General features: G+C 39.2%; 2 protein-coding genes across 3 annotated transcripts; both read left to right on the top strand.

Annotated features, from left to right (window-relative positions):
* The first annotated feature begins 431 nt into the window (after positions 1 to 431).
* smarcd1 (SWI/SNF related BAF chromatin remodeling complex subunit D1) lies at positions 432 to 19,035 on the top strand. Of its 2 annotated transcripts, XM_086293444.1 has the most exons (14): positions 432 to 652; positions 5,119 to 5,297; positions 5,541 to 5,583; positions 7,433 to 7,555; positions 8,948 to 9,070; positions 9,364 to 9,480; positions 10,076 to 10,177; positions 10,264 to 10,425; positions 10,910 to 11,007; positions 11,346 to 11,481; positions 13,934 to 14,056; positions 15,302 to 15,403; positions 17,456 to 17,523; positions 17,565 to 19,035. In XM_086293444.1, the coding sequence occupies exons 1-13, from the start codon at positions 470 to 472 to the stop codon at positions 17,507 to 17,509; spliced, it is 1,545 nt and encodes a 514-aa protein (XP_086149570.1). In that variant the 5' UTR covers positions 432 to 469; the 3' UTR covers positions 17,510 to 17,523; positions 17,565 to 19,035. The 2 variants fall into 2 exon arrangements, with proteins under 2 accessions (XP_086149570.1, XP_086149569.1); XM_086293443.1 differs by having other exon boundaries at positions 433 to 652; positions 17,456 to 19,035.
* A 1,508-nt stretch (positions 19,036 to 20,543) lies between these two features.
* Positions 20,544 to 24,955, top strand: LOC147331252 (glycerol-3-phosphate dehydrogenase [NAD(+)], cytoplasmic-like). Its single transcript, XM_086293438.1, has 8 exons — positions 20,544 to 20,675; positions 22,324 to 22,501; positions 22,624 to 22,764; positions 22,868 to 23,006; positions 23,088 to 23,200; positions 23,600 to 23,836; positions 23,927 to 24,033; positions 24,394 to 24,955. Exons 1-8 carry the CDS (start codon positions 20,629 to 20,631, stop codon positions 24,488 to 24,490), a joined length of 1,059 nt encoding a protein of 352 aa, XP_086149564.1. The 5' UTR covers positions 20,544 to 20,628; the 3' UTR covers positions 24,491 to 24,955.
* Positions 24,956 to 26,997: the final 2,042 nt, after the last annotated feature.

Genomic DNA, 26,997 nt, shown 5'->3' with positions numbered 1-26,997 from the left:
TTAAAAATGAATTACCACATTACCTAACTAAAATATCAATTAATTGTAGCATGTTGTAGCAAAAAAAAAACTATCCATCTACAACATTAATATCCTGGTCAATCGTATCCTGCTTTTTAAGTAATTATACTCTAACAGATGTAACATTAAAAAAAACTATATTTTGCGTAATAGCACAACTGAAGTGAGTACTCTTAATATCTTAAGCACATGTTTATGTTTATAGTTAGAAACTTTTACATAACTAGTATTTTTTAAAGAACTTTTTCCTGTAATGGAGTATATTCACTGCACTTTTGGAACGTTTAACGAGGACCTATTCCGCCATCATCGTCACCAGCCCTAATTTTGCTGCAGTAGCACCAACAAACAGAGGGGGGCGTCTTGAACCTGTGACGTCCATCCCAACACTCGTTCTCGCTCTCGCGGTAGCTCCGCGCCTACACCGGCGGCGACATTCAGAGAGGAGATGGCGGCCAGAGGGGGGTTTCAGTCGGCACCGACGGGTGGTGGTGGAGCAATGGGACCTGGACCACCGGTACCGGGTGCAGGACCAGGCATGGGACCAGGAACACCTTCTGGAAGAATGGGACCATCAGCTGCCGCGCAGAACCACATGTACCGCTCACCGATGCCCGGGCCTGGGTACCCGGTAAGATATCGCTCTATCTTTGCTGCTGACGCGTTAGCGAGTCCGCTAGAACAAAGCCTCGCTCCGCTTGCTTTGTCCCTAGTGGCTAGCATTAACCCCCTTCACCAGCGTAGGCCACAGCTCATACTAGCTAGCAGCCCGGTTCAAAATTGGTGATGTACTTGAAATATTTCACCAGTCGCTCAGGATGACCATCAGAGTTTGTTTGTTGTTTGAATTTGCTAACCCTCCCGCCCGCTAACATTAAGGTTAGCTAGCTAATCGCAGCATCCAGTTAGCTTAGCCTGCTAACCCTGCTAACTGTTAACTGTATTTCGACCAGTTTTCTTATCAAAAAGACCCAAAATGTGCACCGTGTAGTTGGTAAACCTAACAATTAAACCATCCCTTAAGTTTTAGGAGTTGTAGTTTGTGAAGTTCAGGCTCGGTTTGAACTCAGAAGTTGTTATAAGTCGAGCCTAGTTTTGAATGAATCGGCTGCATCAATATTAGTTTGTGTCAATGTAAATTTACAACATACAGAAACGATGATTAAGGAGAGGTGCCAGTCAGTAGCAGACTTCACTCTGTGTTTAGCTGGTGCAGTTTGTCTCGTCGAAGTTGGTGTTTACAACTTGTAAAGTCTGTTTAGTGAGCCCACTGGTCTGCCGCAAAGTACACCAAGTACCAAGAAACGCTGGGATCTCAGCATGAACTCACTACACATCTAAACTGCTGGAAGGATGTTTAGTTGTTAATTTTGAGTCTTATAAGCTGATATTTTCTGATCTTCAAATCAGATTACAGCGGTTAGTCGATTGGTCACAATTAATAATAATAATAATTACAAGATTAATCTGCAGTCGTTTCTCACATTTGAAATATAATAATTGACACTATCTATTAACATTTACACAGTGCAGAATTGATTTGAAAACACATTAACATTGTCCACCAGCAGCACTGGTAAATGTAATCTTATTTGCCAGTATAGCATCAACAAACTGGATGTACAGTAACTGGTTTGTTGTTTGTCTGTCTCAGAAAGGGGAAAGTTGCCTCGCAAACACTTGTCGAAATAGTCGAAAATGTACTTACGGACCTGCTGGTGATACACACATATTAAACATGATTTAACAGTAGTCTATGATCCCCTAAATTGCAGAGATACTCAGAGTAATTATGCAGTAAAATAGATAGCATTAAACAGATGTCCAAAGGAGGCAGTTTCTACAAATTGTCACAATGAATACACAATAAAACCGTGGTGCATTCACTCTCAGCCACTAGTTATCTTGTTTGTTTGCTTTAAGATTTGTGTATTTCAAGATATTGTGATAATATTTTGATTTATATCACTTTTGCATAGGTGGGTCCTCATACTCATTTGATTCTATTAGTTAGGAAACTTGATGTTTTGGTCTCGGGGAGAAGAAAAAAAACACAATTTTTAGTGTACTTCCTGTCAGATTAAACATTTCCAGAATCCCATCCACATTTGCTGTGTTGCTTGCGTTTGGTCTAAAGTGGATGTTTCAGGCTCTGGTTGCCTTGGTAATACTGTAATTTATTTACCAGCCTGTCTTATGTCAGTCAGCGGTATCAGTGACGGCAGCTTGGAAAACGTCCTTCACTTTGTTTGCACTATTAAATGTTGCTGCTTGCAAGCTACAGTCACCAATACAACATTGTTTTTTCCCCCTGTATTGTTGTAAATATAATTGCAATTTTCCCTAAAATATTGTAAAATAGTTTTGAGGCTAATATGACCGACTCTGACTGTAATGGGAGAAGAATGAATATGGGGAACTGTGAAGGTGAATGCAAAGTGCACCTTCACAGTTGCCTGACTCTGAACCACAAAATAGTTTGATAAAGACCAACTTGTTTCAACTCCAGACGGTGATGTTGATTAGGTTGCCGAATATTTCTGTATGTCGAGGGTGGAAATCCCTGGAATATAATTTTTAAAAACCTCCCTTTAATACATATAGAGATGCACAGCTCACAGATGCACAGAAAATGAAAGAAAAAATGTTTAAGCAGTTAAAATGACAGCAGCTCATTTTCTATCTTGAAATCCCACACTATATTAATATGGAGATACTGATCATTTCAGAAGTTTAACTGCAAGGCAGAAGATGCTGCCAAATTCTCCTTCTAGTTCTTATGTAACAGAATCAAGGTCCATGAGTGACTACTGAGATTTAAAGGTGAGCTCCCTTTGGCTGAAGAAACGGAAATCTTTCATTTGCTTTCACATCCTGCAACACGTCGTTCTGCACAGTGGGGTCTCAAGAAAATGACCAAGAAGCAAACATTTTCAGTAATCAGGACTTCCGATCCTAAATGTTTTCAAATGAATGGACATTAAAGCTGATTGTGTGCTCCAGCAATATACTGCGTGCATGCTCCGTTACTATGATATTTGATCAGAACTCTTTGGTTTCTTGGTCTTATTATCCCATGTATGCTCTTGCATTCATATTTAGTATCAGAGTATAAATTTTCATATCCTGATCTGTAGTCCTGGGTTTATTCCCCCGATATTGCATTGGATTGAGTCATCTCCGGCTAATATGTTGTGTCTTAAGATAAGAGAATTGTATTAAAATCAAGACATAAAGATGAGTCATTTATCACTGATCCACAGCTGAAGTGTTTGCTTCTTAGCTACTACCAACCAGAAAGACAGCTCAGTAAATGGTTGTCACATATTTTTTTCCCTTCCAACGTCCTTGGCAGCCTTTCACACCATAGTCAAAAGAGACTTCATACTCTGAATACTGCAGATTTCCACTTGTTCTCAGGCAAGCCAAGGTTGCGCTGATGTATAGTGTAAAAAGTACTAAATGATCGGCATGTTTCCCCAATCTGCCTACACCACACTGTGGAAAAGGCAGAGCCCATTCATCTGGCCTGTATTGTTGAGAAGTCAATGTCCTTCACTCTTCCTCTCTTTCACTGTTCACCATGCGATGAAGAGAGAGTGTGTTTTGCCTTCATCTGTCACATTTGTTGGACTGACTGCTGGAGGAAAAGCTGCTATCAGTGATTTGTCACTTATCTGCTGCTCTCGCCTGCATTCATGCAGTCAAATACAAGAAGTCGCCTGTTTGAGTTCTTAGCACATGGTTTGGTGAGTTGACTGTGGTGATTTTTGTCTATTTACTTTAATGAAAGGCATGCATAAATTTGCTGATACTGCTAATATGAAGCATCAGATATAAAAGTATGTGGGCTGTGTCTCAGAGTGGTAGTGTTGAGTTTTTTGTGTGTTGTGGGATTTGTAATTTTCTAGAATATATTTACATCAGCAGATGTGCTGCAAATGTTTTGTTTGCAAATTTACATTGACGTTTTCCCACTGTGTCAGTTTTGCATTTTATTTTAAACACTACAAATGTATTCTCGGATCAATAAGGACTGAAATGGAACGGTAGAAAACTTTGATGTGCTTTTGTCTTCAAGTCTTCACAAACATTGATCCTAATTTGTGCACTTTTCACTTTTGAGAATTAGCTACACAACAGCTCAGATGTTATTTTCACCTGAAACAGATTTTTTCCCCCCCTTTTTTCCCTCTTTTTTTAATAAGCAAGGCTCAGAGTTGTTTTATTGCTACACCCGTGAACTGCGTCTCTGCCACTGTAGCTGCAAACATTCAATTTTTGTGTGCATGGGTGGGGCCAGGGCTACATAGTCACAGATAGTCATGGGGTTAAATTGCCACTTGAAGCACAATTTGCCATGTTGGACCACAAGGTCGGTAGGAAAGTGTTGGATTGTTGTGAGCATTTATGTGTCGATCGGGGACCTTTGAGAGGATTGCTGTTTGTAAGTTATTCAGGAACAATTTATACACATTTGATGGCTGCAGTAAAAGATTTTTTTTTTTATCGTTTATTTCAAGTTGTGTTCTTTCCTCATACCAACACAGTCTGAAGTCAAATACATTATTACACAAACCACCTCCCAGAATTTATGCTTGGGGATTAAAGTGTGTGTGTGTGTGTGTGTGTGTGTGTGTGTGTGTGTGTGTGTGTGTGTGTGTGTGTGTGTGTGTGTGTGTGTGTGTGTGTGTGCGTGCGTGCGTGTGTGTGCGGATAGATACACACACACATATATATATAGATACACATATACATTAGTGTAAAAATAATGGAAATAAGAAAGAAAAGATAAGGAGAGAGAGGCAAAAAGGCAAAATTAGGAATTACCAATCAGTTCCCAGTATAGTAGCTGCAGAAACTGATCACTTGAGCATAAGAAAAATGGAATTTTACCTCAAATACTTGTTGTGACAATTCATAGAAAACTTGTAAGACATGTTGGTCCACAGATTTATTTCTTAACACACCTTAAAATAAAGGCTAAGGTGTCTTGTTTAAAATCTGCAAAATGTATCTTTTCTACACGTTCTACATGTAAAGAATTACAAATTTCAACGGCCTTTTTGTGTGATCATGGCCTTATTTTCTATGCAGAGACCAGGCATGCCTCCTTCCAGTCGCATGACCCCTCAGGGACCAGCTATGGGCCCTCCGGGATACGGCAACAGCCCCGTGTCCCGTCCTGGCATGCCAGGTGTGATGGATCCGTCTCGTAAGAGGCCGGCTCCTCAACAGATTCAGCAGGTTCAGCAACAACAGAACCGCAACCAGCAGTAAGTCCCCACTCGCTGCCTACTCAGCATGCTTTTTTTTTATCACAATTATTGCAGCCCTCTCTTTAGGGGACTATTATTTTGTGTCTTTGTATGTGTGCAAGTGTATATGAACATGGTACCTGGAAAATGTGTCCCACAGACTGAAGAATTTGACTGACTTCCTTGTCTTTTTGTAAAGACACACAAAACTGCTCTGACTTGCACTCAAACGCCTATTGTTTCGATGATTTATTTTCACAGCACAAAGAAGAAGAAGATGGCTGATAAAATTCTACCTCAGAGGGTGAGTATTAATCAAACCACAGTGCATGAACAATCCATTAATTCCAGCTTTGATTATGCTACATCTGGCAGTCCATGTGAACTTTAATTTAAGTGGCTCCAAACAAAGGACAGTTGGTCTTTAAAGTGCCCTGGTTAAAATGCTGGGATTTAGAGAGTGCTAACTATAAGTGCTTGGGCAATTTACTAAAGATTTTAGCACTGTACAATGCAAAATGGGGACCTCCAAAGGTTTTGTGATGACAGTAATGAACAAAATCGCTATTAACTCTAGAAGTATTTCTTCTCTCACTCCACCTGATCTCCCTGTCTTTCATCTCCCTGTGTGTGAAATGTGAAAATAGGCTGCAGGGTGGACATAAACTTCAGCTGTGATAAAGAAATGATCTACTTATCTTGTATCATGAAAATGGAGGTTGTAGTTCAGGAGGTAGACTAGGTCAGCTACTAATCGGAAGGTTGGTGGTTCGATCTCTGCATGTCAAATGTCCTGGGGCAAGATTGTAACCTCAAGTTGCTCATCGATGAATGTGTGTGAAAGCACTTAGGTAGAAAAAGCATAGAAAATATGAATGAGGCAAGTTGTATGAAGTGCTATGAGTACTCAGAGTAGAAAAGCACTGTATAAGAGCCATTCCATTTACCATTTATCCTGAATCATGTGATACATTTAATAATCAGCACATTTCTGTTTTAAGTCACAAATCCAAGTGAAACGCTCACCGTCAAGCCCTCGCATTTCTGCTGGTTTTCAGAGTTGCTAAGAATAACTGATTTATAGTACTGACCTCATATGATCCCACTAATGTGAATATACTGACTGCAGGGGGAAAAGTAGTTGTTAGTGAAGATTCACTTCAGCCAGTTTGCTTTTGAGGTGAACTCATAACTATGATTGATGACATGTCGCTGACTCAAATGGGCCAAGAGCTGGCAAGTCAGCTTGCCTGAGACACTCTTTTTGGAGCCTTGGGCCATCAGGTCATTAGTTACGTTGAACCCCAATTTTAGGCACTCATGGTGTTCTCCAGTGTGTGGATGTCAATCATAAATTTGTCAAGAAAAGAGTTCTATTATATCCTTTTAATCTTATATTAAATCGCACATCAACATTGTTTTCTCATAGGATATTATAATTTAAAGTTGCAGTCTTGTGATATCCTTTTCATTTATTCATATATATTTTACAGCTGAACAGAGTAGCATTCATAAGAGAACACCATATGGAAGTAAGGCTGGCTGTTGTATTTGATCTATTCTTGCACTTTATTTAAATGTAGTTAGTGGTGTGATAGTAAAATGTCTGCTGCAATATCTTGGTTTTTCTGAAGAGAGATTTCTCTCTCCTTCTCTTGATCTGTCAAGCTTGAGATTCATTTTCAGCAGAAATAGACCCAGCATGTAAAGCTAGCAGAGCAGGCAGCAGATATGTGGTCACCCGTGGCTCACAGACCCTGTGGACACGTACACATTCAGACTGGAATCAGGGAGAGTATGAACAACTGAGAAACTGGGTTTTCTTAGACTGACAGATGGAAAAAGAAGTACAGGTTACAGATTTTAATTTCAATTACGATTGATGCTTCCAAGGGTTAAAACAAATTCTTGTTTTTGATTTCAGCACATATTGTCACTCACTATTTTTTCTTTTCTTTTACTATCATTAAAGTTCAAGGATATCTGCCTGAATAAAAAGTTTTCTTTTTACAAGTTTAATGAATCCACTGTCTATTTAAATGATTTTGAGTTCTAATACTCAATAATTGTGATCTCAGTCCTGGCCAATAATAAGTGATTATTAAAGATTATTCTAAAGACACCTGTAGTCACTAGTATCCTTTGTCTCCTAGATCAGGGAACTGGTCCCAGAGTCTCAGGCTTACATGGATCTGCTGGCTTTTGAGAGGAAGCTGGACCAGACCATCATGCGCAAGAGGCTGGACATTCAGGAGGCCCTCAAGAGGCCAATTAAGGTATATTTCAGTCAAGCTCATCACAGGTGTTCCATGTTACCTTTAACTGGTCATTTAAGAGTGATGTCAGTCAGTGAAGGGTTAGTCAGAACAAATGTCTACATTTTACAGATTGCTGCTTACTTTCCCTTGATCTTCTGCACCACACTGTTTTTGTTCAGATGATGACGCTGCCTAATGGTTTTATTGACTGTTGTAGCACTTGATGAAAAGATTTCTGAATATTGTGATGTTAACACACATATTTTGTGTAAATTAAAGCAAACCTTATCCACAAGTGGCCGACGAGGCAGATGGAGCTAATGTTTGATTTGGCTAAGGTTTCAGTCTGCTCTAAATACTTGGCTTCAACGTTTTCTCTACTGTTAATCCTTCTGATAATCCCTGTTATGTTCCTCACATGTGAGCATATGACACACACACACCAAAATCTACCGTTTGAGGAGCAGCTAATCTGAAGAAAGCCACCTCTAAATCAGTGTCTTTAAAGGAAGAGGACATAAAAGGGCTCTACAAAGGACCTCTATCAGAATCAGAATACTTTATTAATTTCAGAGGAAATTATGTGGTCACAGTTGCTCCAAGACAGTAAAAACAGTAACTAAGTAAAGTAAATTAAATCATTCAAAATATTACAAAGTTACAAAATATAACAAAATAGCTCTAATCATAAATATCCTAGCACATTACCCAAAATTAAATATATATGGTTGACATTGCAGTGCCCTTCTTATCATATTAACTTTAATTTGCTCTGTAGAGGATGTGATATTAAGGGTGTGCAACTATTGCAGCGTATACTGTGCTTTAGATGGAGCAAGGTGAGCACGTCATGGAGTGGGTGGGAGAAATTGTCCAGCGTTGTTCTTATCTTGGACAACATCCGCCTTTCCGACACAACCTTTAGAGAGTCCAGCTACATCCCAAGTTTTCCTTTTATTCAGTCTGTTGGCATCTGTGACCCTCAACCTGCTGTGCCAGCATGCAGCAGCATAGGGGATGACACTGGCCACAACAGACTTGTAGAAAATCCTGAGCATTGTCCAACAGATGTTAAAAGACCTCAGCCGCCTCAGAGAAGGGACTGCCCTCGTCCTTCCTCTACGGAGCAGTGGTGCTTTTAAACAGAGTCCAGTTTAATGTCAGTGTGTACTCTGAAGTATTTATAGCGATAATTTATAGATATTTATATGTTTTTATACTATATTATATTTTTATAGACAATTTATAGAGATCTCTATATATAAATACATATTTTACTTGTATGAAGGGAGAAAATAATGCAGTCCAGAAAATGGCTATAATGGGTCCAGACTCAGTGTAGCTATAAAGTCAGTGTTGATTAACTGATGAGACACAAATTTAAAGTTTCTTTTCTATTATTGTTTTCAGCAAAAGAGAAAGCTAAGGATTTTTATCTCCAACACCTTCAACCCAGCAAAGCCTGATGCTGAGGATGGAGAGGGCACAGTTGCATCATGGGAGCTACGTGTCGAGGGGCGTCTGCTGGAAGATGTAAGCTTATCAAATTTGTTCAGTTTATAGTAATTATTTGTGGCTGCCCAGTTAGGTGTGGCTTAGCTGGTTTGCTGTATTGGGATAAAGTAAAAAGTAGTTTTTATTTTCCACAGTAGGGTCAAAAAATTACCATCAAACTATTAAGATTATGATGGTCTTGTTCGGTTACACTGACCTAAGACTGTTAAACAGCTTCAGTGTTATTTCTTTATCTTTAATTTTTCATTAAAAATATTTCAGCCTAATATCACAGGCAGCTTACTTAACGTGGTATTTAATTTTGTTTGCAGACAGCCGTGTCAAAGTATGAAGCCACGAAACAGAAAAGAAAGTTCTCCTCATTCTTCAAGTCCTTGGTGATCGAGCTGGACAAAGATCTATATGGTCCAGATAATCACCTTGTGGAAGTAAGATGGTTTTTTTTATCACATCTGAAAGTATCAATGTTCATTACTTTTCTAATCATGTTTTTGTTGAATATCTTTTTATAGTTCTTAGAGTAATTTAAAGTATAATATGGAAGATTTTTGTACTGATAAGTTTTAAAATACTGGTATCAGCACACTGTTAAACTGAGTGTTACAAACACATGACAGAGCTAACCAATGACTGAATTATAAATATATTCTTAGTTTCAACGAGTATAAGTGTACTAACTGCTCCGAAGTGAAGTTAGGTTGATGGTAGATAATGGTAGCTACTTAATTAGAACTGATTTAGGGTGAATATATGTGACTAAATGTAATGTAAACAACACAATAATATATTTCCTTGGACATGACCATAGTTTATGCATAAGTCGCTTAAAGTAGACCACTTCTGTGATCTCACAATACTTCATGACACTGCATCCTTTGTTATTTTTCTTGTTTTGCTTCTCCAACATCAGAAGTTGTGAATAATACTGTGCGTTTAAATAAGATCAACTGATATTAATGAACAATATTAACTTGGAGACTTAACTAATTACTTGTTCCTTAAATGCTGCTTGTATCACTTCAGTGGCATAGGACTGCGACAACCCAGGAGACCGATGGTTTCCAGGTGAAGAGGCCAGGTGATGTGGGTGTTCGTTGCACCGTCCTTCTCATGCTTGATTACCAGGTAAACAGACTCTGTTCTCAGCGAGTGATCTTGAAACATTTCTTCATGAATTCACTCACCTTTTCGTCTTTCTGTGTGCCGCACAGCCCCCTCAGTTCAAGCTGGACCCCCGACTGGCCCGTATGTTGGGTATCCACACCCAGACCAGACCCGTCATCATTCAGGCCCTGTGGCAGTACGTGAAGACCCACAAACTCCAGGACCCACATGAGCGGGAGTTCATCAACTGTGACAAATACTTGCAGCAGGTGAGCGCAGTTGCTTTTTTCACACATCGGACATGTCGAAGTGGTACATTTTGTTACTTGAGTTTCACCAAAAGGCGGCCCACTCCATTTCTTAAATGTGATGAACATTAGCTGGTAGCTGGAAAGAGCAACCAGTGTCACAGTTTTTCTGGATCCTGCTGTGGATGTTGAACAGCTCGCCTTCCCCTCTCTCTATCTATCCTTTTATGGAGACATTCTCTCCATCTGGGTCACTGTCCAGTCTCTTGGTGCTTTTTCTGCTCTACCAACATAAACATAGGATTTTATAAGGTTAATGATTTATTCCTACTGAACTGATAGAATTTCAGGGTGCATAATAAGCATTATCAAGCTCTAACGCAATTTAAATGTGGTTGTCAGGCATATTCTTAACGTGAACAAACCAGTGTATTCTGCTGGATGCTGCAGAGTAGTGAAGTCATGTTTATCTAAACATTCTTTATTTCATACTTTCATTTTGCAGATCTTTGAGACTCAGCGAATGAAGTTTTCTGAGATCCCACAGCGCTTGCATGCACTTCTCATGCCCCCAGAGCCCATCATCATCAACCATCTGATCAGGTATGTTTTGATTCTACAAAAATCATTATCAGTATGTCAGTAAATGGGGAAAAAATCTAATTTTTTTGTTGGACTGAAGTGTTCTGATGAATTTTGTCCACTGATCCATGCTTTGACTCAGTTATTGTTTCTCTTCTAGTTATTTTTCTTGTCTTAATTAGCAGCGAGCACTAAATGCTCAAAAAGCTATGAGACTGTCTATGAGAATTTTAACCCTTTTTAGGTTTGGATTGCTGCTGTTGTTGAATAATTTAATCACTTGTTGCTAATGTGATTTAATCACATACTGTAAAAAAACAAAAACATACTGTACACAGTAAACTGTATTGTTTTGATAGTGTGGATCCTAATGACCAAAAGAAGACTGCCTGCTATGACATTGATGTGGAGGTGGACGACACGTTGAAGACCCAGATGAACTCCTTCCTTCTCTCCACAGCCAGCCAGCAGGAAATAGCAGGGCTGGACAACAAGGTACATACCTCACCCAGCAGTCACTCGCTGTTCTTTTTATGGATGTTACTGGTAGTTTTAGACAGGGCTGTGTTTTCAGAGTGGGAGTAGTGTTTCCTGTTTCCTAGAGTTTTGTGTGGCCTTTTGATCACTTAACTACTAAATCACCTCCCTCTGTAGTGAAGGGAAAAAAGTGTACTCGCTCAAAAAGAAGTGTGCGAAGTTTTTTTTCTTTTTCTTTGATTTTTTTTTTTTCTAAGCAGTGAGCAGGTTTTTCTAATGTGCAGATCTTGCAAATTTAAAAAGATTAAAACAACTGGGAATGTGCTTGTTTATATATATATATATATATATATATATATATATATATATACATATACACACACACACACACACACAGACAGACAGACAGACAGACAGACAGACAGCCAAGCAATCTTTGATTGAAACTATCATTTTGATTGTCTCCAATTTTGTGAACCCGCTGAGGGCAATTTCACACATATTTGCTCCCTTAAATTGCTGCCTGTGTATTACTGGCTTCTTACTCCGTTTTGAGGTCGATCAGGTCCTCTTGACCTCCTGCTAGCGCCCGTTACCTTGACTGGGATGGCTGTAATCACATTGATAAGGCACAAAGCCATTCAGCAAAAAGACGTCCCTCTGTGGAGTCTTTGTTCTAAAGCAACTCAACAATCTAACAACAGAGATTGTTTACAGGATACAGACGCCTTTCATTTTGTTACTTTCTTTTGGGTTTGGTGAGGATTGCTGTTATACATCCTGTTCCTGCTGGCCTAATATTAGAAAAAGCCTGTAGCTTAGCCTTGTTGAACTATTTGTAGTGCATTTTGAAAGCCTGAGAATCTTATAAACCAGAGATGGGGCTCGTATTTTTTCCCAGCACCTCTGTTAAGGTTTTCCAAAATAAAACTTTTCGAAATATTTCCCTATGCCAAGACATAGCCAGGCTTTGTAGCCAGTGAATAATAAAACACATTTTAATGTCTATGTTTTTTGTTTTTTATACACGGAAAGAGTGCTGCTTAGGCGGAAATAGGTCCTTGTATCATGGAAGAAAAAATTGAACAGAATAATGGTCTCATAGGTAAGGCAAGTCTTCTATGAGCTGAGATAATTGTGATTCACTTTAAAGGCAGAGATTCTCAGGACCCCCTCCTGCAGTCACTCACCTCCCCATCCTGACAAATTGGTCTCTTTTAAATTCCAAAAGGAATCCAGGGTCACATCTGGGGTCTTGTTTTTATAGCAGAAATAATGGAGATCTGAGGCTTGAATCCCCAAAAGAGAGCCGGTTGATGAGTGCACTCTGATGCAACTATTTCCCCTTTGATTACCCTGTGCATGTTCACTTTTGCTGGTTAGAGACTACAGTACCTTTTAATTACAGGCCAAGGTTATATCCATATTTTTTAGGGATGCTCGTGACTGGATGATTAAAAGTAGCTGGCTTCACTAGCTGGCACCAGAAATACTTGTTAGTTAAATAAATTATTCATATTTTATTAATGTAAACCTCTTAAATGTTGGGTTTGAGGACAGAAAACTGCCACACCAATCAGCACAGATCTGCAACTCTTTTATCTAGAAAAGGAACGGCTGTATGCAGGCTCTATAAACAACATATTACCACTCGAATGGAAAAATGTATTACCACATTCTGCCTGTTGACAGGAGCATTAGCCACTATCTGCAAAGTAATCTGTCATTGTGTGTGTGTGTAATGTGCAATATTCTGTGTGGCCCAGAGTACCACAATACAATCTGATTTTCGAGGAATATGGTTTGAAATGGCTCTTATATTTGTACAGACAGTGTAATTTCAGGATTTAGGTGCTTAATATGGACTTTCAGTGTTTTCTTACTTTTAGTTTAGTCGACTACATTAGTGTTATTTTTTTTTAACCCTGTTTAATTGATTCATTCATTCCAAGTTAAGTTGTTTAGCATTATATTGAAGCATATATGTATGTATATGTGTGCTGTATATGTTAACAGCATCAAATACACAAGTCTGGTGACTCTTATGAATACGCACATGTATATGTATACATATACATGTGTAGATTGATGGATGGATGTCCGCCTTTGTTTTGTGACACGTTTTGTGTGTGTGTGTGTGTGTGTGTGTGTGTGTGTGTGTGTGTGTGTGTGTGTGTGTGTGTGTGTGTGTGTGTGTGTGTGTGTGTGTGTGTGTGTGTGTGTGTGTGTGTGTGTGTGTGTAACTTTATTGCCTACATAGGTGTCAGAGAAAATGATAGGAAAGATATATCAGTGTAATTAGAGGTTTTAAAACCGCTCGTATAATTTATGGTGCAATAAAAGATTTATAAAGGGATGTCCCTGGTGTAATCGTTTTGATCTGAGGAATACTAAACACCTGTTAATTTAGTTAGCTACATCAAGTCTTTTAACATGACAGGCTTTCTGTTTTGTGCTTGATTCTTCTCAGATCCATGAAACCATTGAGACCATTAACCAGCTGAAGACCCAGAGGGAGTTCATGTTGAGTTTTGCCAGGGATCCTCAGGGCTTTATCAATGACTGGCTGCAGTCCCAGTGCAGAGACCTCAAGGTGAGTGTGTCTGTCCTGCTACTTTAAGAGAGGATCTTAAAGTAGCATTGAGCTTTTTTTATTATCTCTAGTCACAGCAGGCATCAGTAGATGTACCATGTCATCAAATCCTCCTCCCAACACACATCACTGTGATTGGCTGTGTAGGATGTGTGTAAGAATAAGAAAAACATTTTGAACCGCCTAAAGTTTATATCTAAATGTGGAGTTGAGGTTCGCTCAGATGAGTAAGTGCTGAGTAATCCTTTTTACCACACAGCCGTTCAGAAATAAACCCCTTACGGATCAGAAAGAGGACAGAGCAGCAGCACCAGTTTCTCCACTGACAACCTTAAAAAAGATAAGAATGCAACGCAGCAGAAAGATGCACAGCATCACAAGTAGAAAGATGTGACTCATTGCTTTCCTCTACCAGATTTTGTCATTCTGTTCCACCACAGTCAGATTTCACTATTTTTATTTCTGCCTACACTGTACATAACGCAACAGATTCTTTTCTTTCATTTTATTTTTTCCTGTTGTAGAACAGGGGTCCATTTCTTTTCCTTAGGCTGTTTTGTGATTAGATTTATGTAAAAATAAATAAGTGACCCGACTTCCTGTAAAATTTATTTAAATGCAAAGCTTTAAGCAGATTATGGGCATGTTATTTGTAGACAGAAAAGAAATGGCAGGAATAACAAACAGAAGTAGAAGGTGGGAAAAAAAGACACCTTCTGAGGTCAAAATATCACACAAGTAGACAATAACAGATGACCAGATAATTAAATGAAAGCCACTTGACATGCATGATTTTTTTTGTCATAAAGTGCTCTGTGCCATATTTGTAAATTGGCAATCCACAGATTTGGAGGTATTAGAGTTTAACAGTATTTGATCCTTTGACTTGAGTTTACGTCGTGCATTGCTCGAAACCTCAGATCATGCACACAAACCCCATGCTGCTCAATCAGGTGTAGCAGAGTCAAAATAGAGCGTGAAACATTTAATAACGTTTGACTGCATGCATGCTCGCCCCCATCTTTCTGTGAGCGAGCCGGTTAACTGCTTGACCAGCTGTCACCCACCTGCAGTGTTTGCTCAGTCGGATCACTGTAAAATTGAACAAATTCAGTCTGAAGCTCAGTAGCTGCTCTCAAAGCAAATCCCCAGTTGGCCTTGCGGAGACCCTGTGCCCTTTAATTTATCAGCTGGTGCACTAGTTTAGATGGAGGTTGATACAATAATATCTCTTTCTGTTAACAGACCATGACAGATGTGGTAGGAAACCCAGAAGAGGAGCGAAGAGCAGAGTTTTACTACCAGCCGTGGGCTCAGGAGGCCGTCTGCCGTTACTTCTACTCCAAGGTAACTCAGTTTTCTTTTCTTCTTTGTTTTATTTTAGCAAAGAGATCGTACCAAGGAATTTAGCTTTTATAGAGAAGTTTGTGGTTTTCAGATGATTAATTTTTATTACTTCAATATGTCGTACTCGGCTTATCATTGTTTTCAAAAATGTCTCAGTGGAATCTGCCATGGTGCAACAAGTCATCCACGTAAATAACTGATAGGATGTCATTTTGGAGTTTTCTATTTAGATACACAGCAGAATGTTTTCATATCAAGTTATAGACATCAGTAATATTTGTTTTTAGATAACATATTTAGGCTGATCCATCTGGGTTTGCACAGAAGTCAACAATCATGTCTTAAATGCTTTCTTAGTTTATACATAATTGTATTTTTATAAGAGCTAAAGGAAAACATTTCACTATTTCTAGAGCCTTTTCTGAAATTGTTGTTACAGGCCAATAGAAGTGGGAATCACCAGACGCCCCACGCTATATTATCACAATACTTCACTCACAATGCAATATTATTGTGATTTTAACGTTCTTTTGCGATATGCTGAGTATTTCAATAACACATATTGTGATTTATCACCTAACCTCAAAATTAAGCTATCTGTATTTATCTAATAAGAAAATTTATATCGCACAGCTTTTTTTTTCTTTGCTGCAAAGTAGTTACCAACGTCATTAAAAACTAGGGCTGTGCGATATGACCCAAAATCATCCCACCCGATATAAGAATTCTATCGTCCGCTAACGATATAAATCACAAAAATGTAACATTTTCTGTAAATTCTGTGAATCTCGGGCAGCTCGTCTTGCGGGAAGTCTTTCCAGCTGGACGTCATGTACCTGGAGTCGAGTGTTTTAACCGATGCATGAAACTATACATTTTAAGACATAAGTTGTAACGGCCGCCGTTTTCTTTGTGAGTATTTATTACACGGCGTGCTGCGGGGAACAGCCTGTTCTAACGTTTGAGTCTAAGGTTTATTTTTTAGCACCTGGCGGCTCTTTTTTACTTCTCATCCGTAAATAATCTGCTCTTTCACATGATTTAGTTTATTTTGAAAAGTCTCAACAGGATCTTGAGCTTTATTGTGAAAGGTTTATGTGGTACATAAGCAAGCAGACACGTGATGGTGTTACCGTCGTTGTTGGTAACCACAACGCATAAAAACAAGCGCTTGTCCGTCCGTAGTGTGGTTATATAAAATATAAGAGAAAGAGAGAACTTAAGAAATTAATATAGCCACTACAGTGACGATCAAAACGATGAATAATACATTGCCGTAAACAGTTTATTTTGTGACACCACAAAACAAACGATAGCGTAAAATGAAACGATAGACGTTTTTATATCGTCATCCGATATATATCGTTATATCGAACAGCCCTACTTAAAACTACCTTAAATGTCGCCATAAGACTCAGTCCATCAGTCTGTGATTGAATATGGCCGATATGGCAATTACATTCAGTCTGTTACTGTGATAAATTGTTGAAAATCTCATATTTGTTGCCATCTTCATAAACATAAATTCACATTTCACTACATTTATTTATTACAGTTGCACTCAGCAACCTTCCTGCTCTATGGGGATATAACCAGAGTACAACCAGCTGGCAGCCAGTTGAGTTGAGTCCGCTCGACTTCTGTTCATTGTCAAAGACAGTTCAGACTGACGACATGATGGTGGCAATCTGTCTGCATCTATAAAGTAGCAGTGTGTCCGGTGTTTGATGCTTTTTCAGTTCAGCCAGGTTTGCTCTGCTAATGTTATCTCAGGATGGTAGACTGTAAGATGACTCCTCTTATTCATAATATTCCCAGAGTATTTAAATACATTTAATATAGTATCACTTCCCACCTCAGCCCCCTTGGCTCCAGTCACTATTAGCAAACTTTGATCTACGATGAAGAACATCTTACTCGTGACTTGCTAAATATCTACCAGCACTATTGGATGCACTTTGAGCCCATGCATACCCCTGTTATTTTTTTTTATCTGCTTTTTAATGCTGACTTCTGCTGATTAAATCATCTCTCTGTGAAAACATCTTTTAGGTCCAGCAGAGGCGGCAGGAGCTGGAGCAGGCGCTCGGCATCAGAAACACCTAAAGAAAGTCGTCACATGCAGCAGGAAATGAGAAGACATGTTTTGCTGGTGGAGACAACTAATGTGTGTGCGTGGGACATTTAAACTGACAAACATAGAGAGAGAGATAGATAAAAGATGGCCTCAGCATTTTCTAGGATGTCAATTTTCCTTTATCTTCACCCCCCCCCAAGTTTGGTTTCTGCTTTATCTTTTTTCTTTTAATGACAGATTTTTCTCCTCCTCGCACCGAGAGCTCTTGAGCAAAAGTGTCTTTAATTGAAGTTTGATTTTTTTTTCATGTCTTAGCCTTAGCTAGAAGCATTCCTTTCATTTTGACACACTGTGTCCTCACAAAAAACGTAGATTGTACACAGATGAAAAGCAGAAGTCAGACTGTACCTCGCAACTTTAAATGTATTGTCCCTGGAACAAAAAAATAATCTTAAATCAGCCGGAATGTGTCGAGTCTGGCGTGGCTCTTTGTTCCCGTTTTTGGAAAGTAAATTTACACTTTCAACTCCAAGCCTGGCCCCCGGATGCTTGCCCGTTTAGTTAAATATTGATTGTGATTGTGTTTGTAATCAATTGGGCTTTTTTGCTACACATTGGCTGTTCATACGTCACCTTGTTTTAAGTTGCCATTGGTTATTTTTCACAGTTTGTGGCAGTCTTTTGAGACATTTTAAAGCTCAGTCAATCACAGCAGATTATACATTGTTGTTGGAAAGCGTTTTTATTTGTTAAAGGTGCCATTTGTTTTGACGTTTATTTTTCCTCCTTTTTGTTACTATCAGTGATCCTTGTTTTAAAAATATGTATTATATCCGTACTTGTCTTGTTAGCTAGTACAGATTATCATTGAAGTAGCTAGTATGAGTACCTCTAGTCATTAAAGTTTTGTAAATACTGAGCAGAAAAAACTGAAGATGGATGTGAAGTAAACCTGTATTACTTATCCTGGCTGATCTTTTTCTTAAGTCTTTGTCTATGCTCAGATAGTCAAACCAGTATATTATTAATTGGCCCTCGCTCTCCAAGCCCAGTGGTTTAGCTCTCCGCAACAAAGTAAAGACAGCAGTGACGCTTTACGGAGCACTGCTCTGCAGGGAGACATGCAGTCAGATTCACGTCGCCTGCAAGTTGGGAAGAGTTAAAACGCCTGCGTTTTTAGTTTAGTGTATTTTAATTCTGAGCAGAGAAGTCATAAAACATATGTGGTGGAGCAGATTTGAGGAGCCGGAGCTTCTTCACACATTGACTGAAGACCTGGTTTCTGTGGGTTTAATGGTCGTTTCCCTGTATGAGGTTAAAATGAGTGTCCTGGCTGAAAATGTTTGCGTATGTGCATTTTAATAATGAATTCCAAGAATACACTAATAAAGGTTTGGGCAGGTACACGATTTGAAACAAGCATCGGGGCACCTCTGGGGTGTAAAACAACACTGGGGGGTGGGACTGTAGAATTGTGAATCTGCAGACTTTTTCATGGACCAAACCTATTTTTCTGTATGTTCTTATGTTATAATAAAGGATTATGTAGAATGTCTTCTTTGTCTGTGATTCCCCCCCCCTTATCATGTGGTTTCATATTCCTGTGTGGATCAGCATCGGGTTGCATTTAAAGCTTGCTATTACACACCACACAGTATAATTTGTTATTTCAGCCACAAAGTTTATCATCATGCAAAACCAAACCAGTAAATATTCCACAAAGTCTCCCTGTGGTCTCTGAAAGAAACGCGTCACTGAGTCAGTGCGTGCCTTTGTGGCATGTAGTGCATTAATATTGTTAATACTGATGCATAGAGAGGATTTAGCTTGCAGCTGGTGGAAGCTGAGCTGTATTCAACAAATGTACACTTGGGTAGTTTAATGATTTCTCTGCCAGGGCTTACACCCCTCTCTAGGGCTATTTAAGAAAACAGTCTAAAGGGGTCCTGAGATGATTAATGGTCCTCAAACAGAAAACATCCCACCCCCCTTTGTTTTGCATTAATAATGAAGACATTGCTTTATCCTTTGTGAACTAATGAAGCTGCCTGAAAAGTGCACAGGGGGATTTGTTTAGTGTAAGGACTTGAATATGAAATGTGAAGTGGACTTGGCAACCCTAGTTTTAATGTTGCATACTTTTAAAATAAGTGTTGTATTTCCAGAACGTACTGGTGTTGTACTTTTTCTCTTCTTTTACTCCTGATTCCCAAATGGACTCAGTCCCAGAGCCTGGTTCTTATGGAGGTTTCTTTCTTCCCACTGTCGCCAAGCGGTTGCTCATAGGGGCTCATTTGATTATTGGGGTTTTCTTAATTTAGTCTTAGAGTCATAGGGTGGCTCCTGATTCGGCTCCATACAAACTAAATTAACTAAACTCAAGCTGCTGCTTCTTTTTTTTTTGTAGAAAGTCTATCCCAGAGTGCACAGAAATACTTGAGTAGCATAAATGTGATTAGCTTCTTCACCGACGTTTGAGTTTTGATTTTTAAATGGATTACAGAAGTTTGCTGATTGTGTCAGTCGATGTAATCAGCAGCTTTGATTGTCTGGAGCAGCGGTCTCCAACCTTTTTTGCGCCACGGACCGGTTTATGCCCGACAATATTTTCACGGACCGGCCTTTAAGGTGTCGCGGATAAATACAACAAAATAAAACTAGTACCGGTACCGAAAAAAAAAGATTTATTCATAACGCACGTGAAAACCAAGGAAAGCCGAGTAAACGATAAAACCGATAAAAACCCTGAAAACTATACATTTCACACCTGAGCCTCAACTCTCGCGGCCCGGTACCAAACGACTCACGGACCGGTACCGGTCCGAGGCCCGGGGTTTGGGGACCGCTGGTCTGGAGCCCAATCGGTTTAAAATGCGCAGATTCTATTGATTGAATCGTGTAAATTGATTAGGTAAAATTCCTTGTATGCTTAAGTTTGTGAGTGCCTGCTTTCAATTGGGAAAAAAAAAACCGTCCGACTATCCTGTTGCGCGGTGTGGAAAAGTTTGTTCCTGTGAGGCAACAGAGCAGACCAACCATCAGGAGAGGGTGTGCTTGCGCCTCAGCTGTGTGTCCGGTATAAATACAGTGCGCCCCGGCTTCAGTGTGTCTTCGCAGCAGCTGCAGCTTAGAGTTGAAAATCAAGTACATGATGGCAACAAAGAAGAAGGTCTGTGTGATTGGCTCTGGTAACTGGTGAGTAAAGGACTTTAGATCACGTTGTGCACCTTAGGAATCCTTTCAGTTTAGAGTTAAGTGGGGTGGAGGTCTGTTGATGGTGCGCATAAATAAGTAAATTCCAATCAACATATCGGTATTTTTATTTTTGGGGGTTTGTAAGATTACACCCACAGTGGGACCTTTTGTGAAGGCGGTCTAAAGTTGGTAAACTTGGAGGCCAGGAGGCAACTTTAGCCTCTGAGAGTGGATAAATGATTCATAATTTCCTGCTGTTTTGCAGGACTGGAGAGTGGATTCTTTTTTTCTTTGAATATGATGACCTTTGATATCCTGAGAAAATCTTTACTGAAGATTCCCTTTTCATTATTCTGCAACATTAGTGCTGAGTCAGCACTGATGGGGCATTGCTGTCTCTCAGCCAGTGTGGCATTTTAGTGGTGGAAGCAGTATGTAGTCAATTCAAGTCAACTTTATTTGTCAATTCTGCCACATGTACAGGACATACAGAGAATAGAAATTTCGTTACTCTCAAACCCTAGTGATTAAAAAATGCAAATAAAATAATTAAAAAGTAAAAATTTAAATAAATACAATACAATTTTACGTATAACAAAAAAAAAAAAAAGCTATGCAATATACAATATACAATATTCAAGTAAGGAGGCATAGTAGTGCAAATAGGCAAATAGTGCAAATGGAGATTTAATACTGTAATACTATATTACGATTAAACTTGTTGGCTGCTTTTATAGGTTTGTATCAAAGTTTTTACAAAATGCAGCAGAATGGACCCCGACTGTTTCTATACATACTTATTATTAGTGATGCATTAACTGGTTACCTATATTTTAAAGGCAAAGCTGTTAGATGGGAAGCATTTCAGCTTTGCCCTAAACCTAAATAATACCTAAATATTAATGTAAAATGAATGTGGTCAAAAAAATACACAACCTCTGAGCTCTAAGGTGCAGTGCAGGAAAGGTGCTGTGTTTTAGTGAAGTACCTAAGTATGGCCCTGACCAGTATCTCATAGTAGCCTAAAAGGTCAACTGTGACATCTGAAATATGATCATTAAAGGGAGTTCTCCTAGCTCTTAACTTCAGTTATGCTGAGCTTATATATAAAATGAAATTGAATTAGGTCCTTCTAATGTTGTTTGTTTTTTGTTGTTGTTGTTTTGTTTATTTTTTAAAATATATATTTCACCTGGATTTTTTCTAGCCTAGAAGAGCATTTTAAAGCTATTTAAAACACATACATTCACCTTTTATACACTAATAGAGGTCCATCTGCCAGTGAGAGAGGGTTTCTTTATGTCTTTAAGTGACTGACAATATTAAGTTTGCCACTGAGATTTTACTGTAATTCCTAAAAACTGATCTTTGTGTAGGTGGTTTCAGTGTTTAAGCTTCCAGATATAAGCAACAGTTGACCTAAGAAGATCTGAACATCTTGAAATCAAAGAAGTATCTGCTAAACCAAATAGTCAATAACCTTTTGTTCAACCTTTTCTCCTTCAATCACTCTGGGAGCACAGAAATCTGTTTACATTTGTTTTTTACATTTCACATAAGAAAACTGAGAACAGTTTTTTGCAACTGGTACATTCATCCAGCCAGATTTGTGGCAGCAGAATGATTTCCTGTGTCACCATGTCCACAGGGGCTCTGCCATTGCCAAGATTGTGGGAGCCAATGCAGCCAAGTATGACAAGTTTGACACCACAGTGAACATGTGGGTGTTTGAGGAGACGGTGAACGGTCGCAAGCTCACAGAAATCATCAACACAGACCATGAAAATGTGAAATATCTGCCCGGTCACAAGTTGCCTCCCAATGTGGTGAGTCTGACAGCACTCTTTCTCCCTCTAGGACTGTTTATTGAGTCCAGAAGATGGCATATACACCGTGTTTTATCCCTTTGCTGATCCCAGGTCTTACTCTGACTTCTCTCTTTCATTAGCTGGCTGTTCCAGACTTGGCTGAGTCTGTGAAAGGAGCTGACATCCTGATCTTCGTGGTCCCTCACCAGTTTATTGTGCGAGTGTGTGACACCATCAAAGATCACATAAAAAAGGATGCGATAGGAATGTCTCTTATCAAGGTAACATCATCCTAAGATTTTTTTTTTCAAAACACAGTGCGTTAAAGCCTGAGAAATATTTTACAAATAAGTGAGGGGATTTTAACATAACTGGTTACCTTAGGGTGTCGATGCCAGTCCAGAAGGTCTGAAGCTGATCTCAGAGGTTATCCGAGGGAAACTGGGCATCACAATGACAGTCCTCATGGGTGCAAACATTGCCAATGAGGTCGCTGATGAGAAGTTCTGTGAAACAACCATTGGTATGGAGTTTATTTCTTTGATAAATAATATTATTAAACGTAATATGGGAACAGATTGAGATTATTTGTGTGTAATTTCAGGGTGCAAGGACAAAGAACATGGGTTGTTGCTGAAGGAGCTGATGCATACCACCAACTTCCGCGTGACTGTGGTGGAGGAGTCTGATGTTGTTGAGATCTGTGGCGCACTCAAGGTGTTTCATCCTCACCAAGCTAAATGTTTAAACATATCTATCTATCTATCTATCTATCTATCTATCTATCTATCTATCTATCTATCTATCTATCTATCTATCTATCTATCTATCTATCTATCTATCTATCTATCTATCTATCTATCTATCTATCTATCTATCTATCTATCTATCTATCTATCTATCTATCTATCTATCTATCTATCTATCTATCTATCTAGATAGATAGATAGATATATGCACTGTGCATATGCATCCAAAGCAGCAGAGCTAAATCTAAATGAATCTGTGTATTTACTGTATAGAAAAGACAGTGTTTGTTAAAAAAGTCCACTTCCATCTATATCTACACAGTAAAGATTCTTCACATTCATATATATAACTTCATCATCACTGCAGAACATCGTGGCAGTAGGAGCAGGCTTCTGTGATGGCCTGGGATTTGGAGACAACACCAAGGCAGCAGTGATTCGTCTCGGCCTGATGGAGATGATCTCCTTTGCCAAGGTTTTCTGCACTAACTGCCCCGTCTCACCTGCCACCTTCCTGGAGAGCTGTGGCATCGCCGACCTCATCACAACCTGCTATGGTGGACGCAACCGAAAGATTGGAGAGGCATTTGCCAAAACGGGCAAAGTACGAAACAGCTCGTGTCTCTCCCATGTCAGTCTTCCTCTCTTGTTATTAAAATGATAATAATGTGGCGCTCGTTGTCTCTCCTTGTAGACCATCGAGCAGTTGGAGAACGAGCTGCTGAATGGTCAGAAGCTTCAGGGCCCAGCAACAGCAACTGAGGTCCACCAGGTCTTGAAACAGAAAAACATGGTGGAGAAGTAAGTCTCTCTTGTGTTTTATTATTATCAGTATTGTATTTTACCTTTTTGCAATGAGTGATACTTACCTGTTTGGCATATGTTTGAGTTGGATACTCAAGAAGAAAGTGGTGCCATACAAACAAGTACACAGTGAAGTTGCTGGCACCAGCTTTTAGATTAATGAATATAAATGGCTCTTTCCAAAAATAAGCAAATTCACATGTCAGCACCTCTGAAGCTCACTAATGAGCTTGTTTGTTTAAAGTTACTGCTTCATATTTACTCTAGACACGAGATTGATATCAGTCTTTTCATCTAACTCTGGCAAGAATGTGAATGTGGAACTATTTCCTTAATAATCTCCATTTGCCCTTGCAGGTTTCCTCTTTTCACTGCCGTTTATCAGATCTGCTTCAATGGCCACCCAGTCTCAGAGTTCATCAAGTGCTTGCAAAACCACCCGGAGCACATTTGAGGGACTGATGACGGGATAGAAGTTTGGACAAACTTTCACACTACAATTACACTATCACCAAGGACATTAAAGGGGGACAGGTAGTCCTGACTCATGTTTTAGTCTCAAACAGAGAATAGAAAAAGTGGAGCAGACTTGCCTTCCACCTGCCTGAGCCACATGTGTTGACCTGCTGTTGTTACTGACAGAGGCATGCATTTGGTTTCCATGTCTGTCTTTACTGATTGCCGCACAAATCTTTTAAGTCTTAAAAGTTTTGAGAATTTGAATTGTTCTCCTTTACGACACACAAACCATGACCTGACTGTTATGAAATGTTACATAATACCTTGTGTAAAAGTGCCCTTGTTTTGTGAAGCACTGAAGGGGGAAAAAAACATAACCTGTCCCACTGTTTCATCATGTGGGCTTCCTAAAATATAACTGCTTACAATACAAAATCTATTTTGAAATAAAATATTGATCTTGTTTTATTTTTGTGCCTATTTATGTTTTCTTTTGAACGTGGTGGTGCATGCCTGCAGGACACACGCATACACTCAGGAAGTGCCCCACTGTAATCTGACCTGAGCTCAGTCTGGCTGCCACTCTAAACTCTTCACCTTTACCATTTCCTAGCACGTCTGCCTCAACCTTTCTCCAAGGCCACGTCCTGGTTTCAGCCACAGCCCCCATATGTGATAGCTCCATTGTTCCAAATAGATTCCTGAATTTTCTGTAATTTATTCAGTGCAGTCATTAATGCCCTTGTTATTTCCCCCACTTAATTAAGTCGCAAATATCCCTGGAGGTGCAACAAAGCCATATGTCCATCTCCATATGCCAATATATCCCATCAATTTTCAGTCCCTGTTAGTCAGTGGCAGCCTGTTTGCTCTGGCCTTGAAATGAAAATCTGCATACTTCTGTTTTCTAATTAAACACACAGAAGCAACAGTCCTATCCATACAAGCCTTTTGATCACAGAAATATGTTTGGTTTTAAATGTTTTTCAGCTGTGTCGCTCATTTATGTGAGTGGACTGTAAAGTTACATCATGAGGCACTTCTTTAAAACTGGACTCCCTAGCTGAAATCCCTTGCATAGTTATTGAGTCAACTGGCCTGTGAGATATCTAATAATAACTCTCTCCAAAGGAGCAAATGGTCATCTATAATTAGACGGGGCTACAGCCACCTCATACTCTGCAGAACAAGACAATACCATACCATTGTACTGCAGTGGAAATCCCAAAAATGTGTGTCATTTTAACATTTTGTTTTATTTTAATAAACAGACACGAGGGTTTTACAATGAATTTCTGGCTAAGATGTTGCATAAAGTTGCTTGAGAATTTATAGTTGCAATACACCCACTGACCACTTGGGAGAGCAATCGCATCAATCACAAACTCATCGCTTAATCTGGTGGCTTTTTCTAAACTATCCGTGAGGCGCTACCAGTTGAGATAACCAAAAACAGGGATTCCTGAGAAGGAGCTGTTAAACCTCACAAGTTGTATGAGCACAACTCTGATATGCAGCTGTGCGTCTTAAAGTCAGGCTCTAGAAATTAAAGTGAAAGGATACGAATGCCATGCGTTCACACACATGTGCCCATCCCTTCAGCGAGGGAGGAGGGACTTGCTTCACTTCCTCAATTCTGCTCGGCAAGCAATATGAGTCAAGTTAGAGATAAAATCCAGGAACCTGCATTTGAAATTAAGTGAGTGGTTTATGCCAGCAAATTTAAAATGTCACTAATGAGAGGAGGGGGAAAAAAATCGTAATTCCTGTCTCTTCTGTCACACCAAGCCTCTGCACATCCTCCTTCACTGAATCCACGAACCTCCTATCTGGCAGCTTAATCTTCAACATATTTTCTCCATTATATTCACTATCCGTCCTCTGCACATGTCCAAACGATCTCAGCCTAATCTCTCTAGCATTATCTGCAAAACCTTTTAACCATAGCTGTTCCTCTGATATACTCATTTCTAATTTCCCAACAAAAATGTGAACATTTTCAGCTCTGTTACCTCCCATCTTTTTGTCAGTGTCACCTTCTCCTAACCATAAATCATAGAATGTGTCATTAATGTATTAAGTGTAGTATACTTCACTACCTGTGCTCCTTGAAGCTTCACATGTATTCTGTCTTGCTTCTACTAACTTTGATTTTCTTCTCTCCAGAGCATACCTCCACTCTTAACTCTCAAAATTAAAAAGGTCACTAATGAAAAGACAGTCTTAATTCCTGTCTGTCTTTCTATTTAATAAGTGAAAACAGTTAATGTTCAGATGTGAGGATCGCTTCATAGTTTGCCTTTAAAAATATAAAGTTAGCAATCCCCAGCTATACAAGGAAGTAACAAAATTATTATGGCCACAATTCTAACTTAGTCAAATATTAATTAAAAAAAGAAAAGAAAAAAAGACGAGTGACAAATAATTTAAATGAGTGAACGATATTTTTAACGCTTTCTTACGTGAAATGTTATACCGTTATGTAGTCATGAATCTTATTCT

This window comes from Aulonocara sp. 'chitande type north' Nkhata Bay, linkage group LG5 (assembly GCF_057382095.1).
Source record: "Aulonocara sp. 'chitande type north' Nkhata Bay isolate Kocher_YH1m ecotype deep benthic linkage group LG5, A_spYH_male_GT1.1, whole genome shotgun sequence".
In the NCBI taxonomy this organism is placed as follows: domain Eukaryota; kingdom Metazoa; phylum Chordata; class Actinopteri; order Cichliformes; family Cichlidae; genus Aulonocara; species Aulonocara sp. 'chitande type north' Nkhata Bay.
This window is presented reverse-complemented; position numbering and strand designations above follow the sequence as displayed.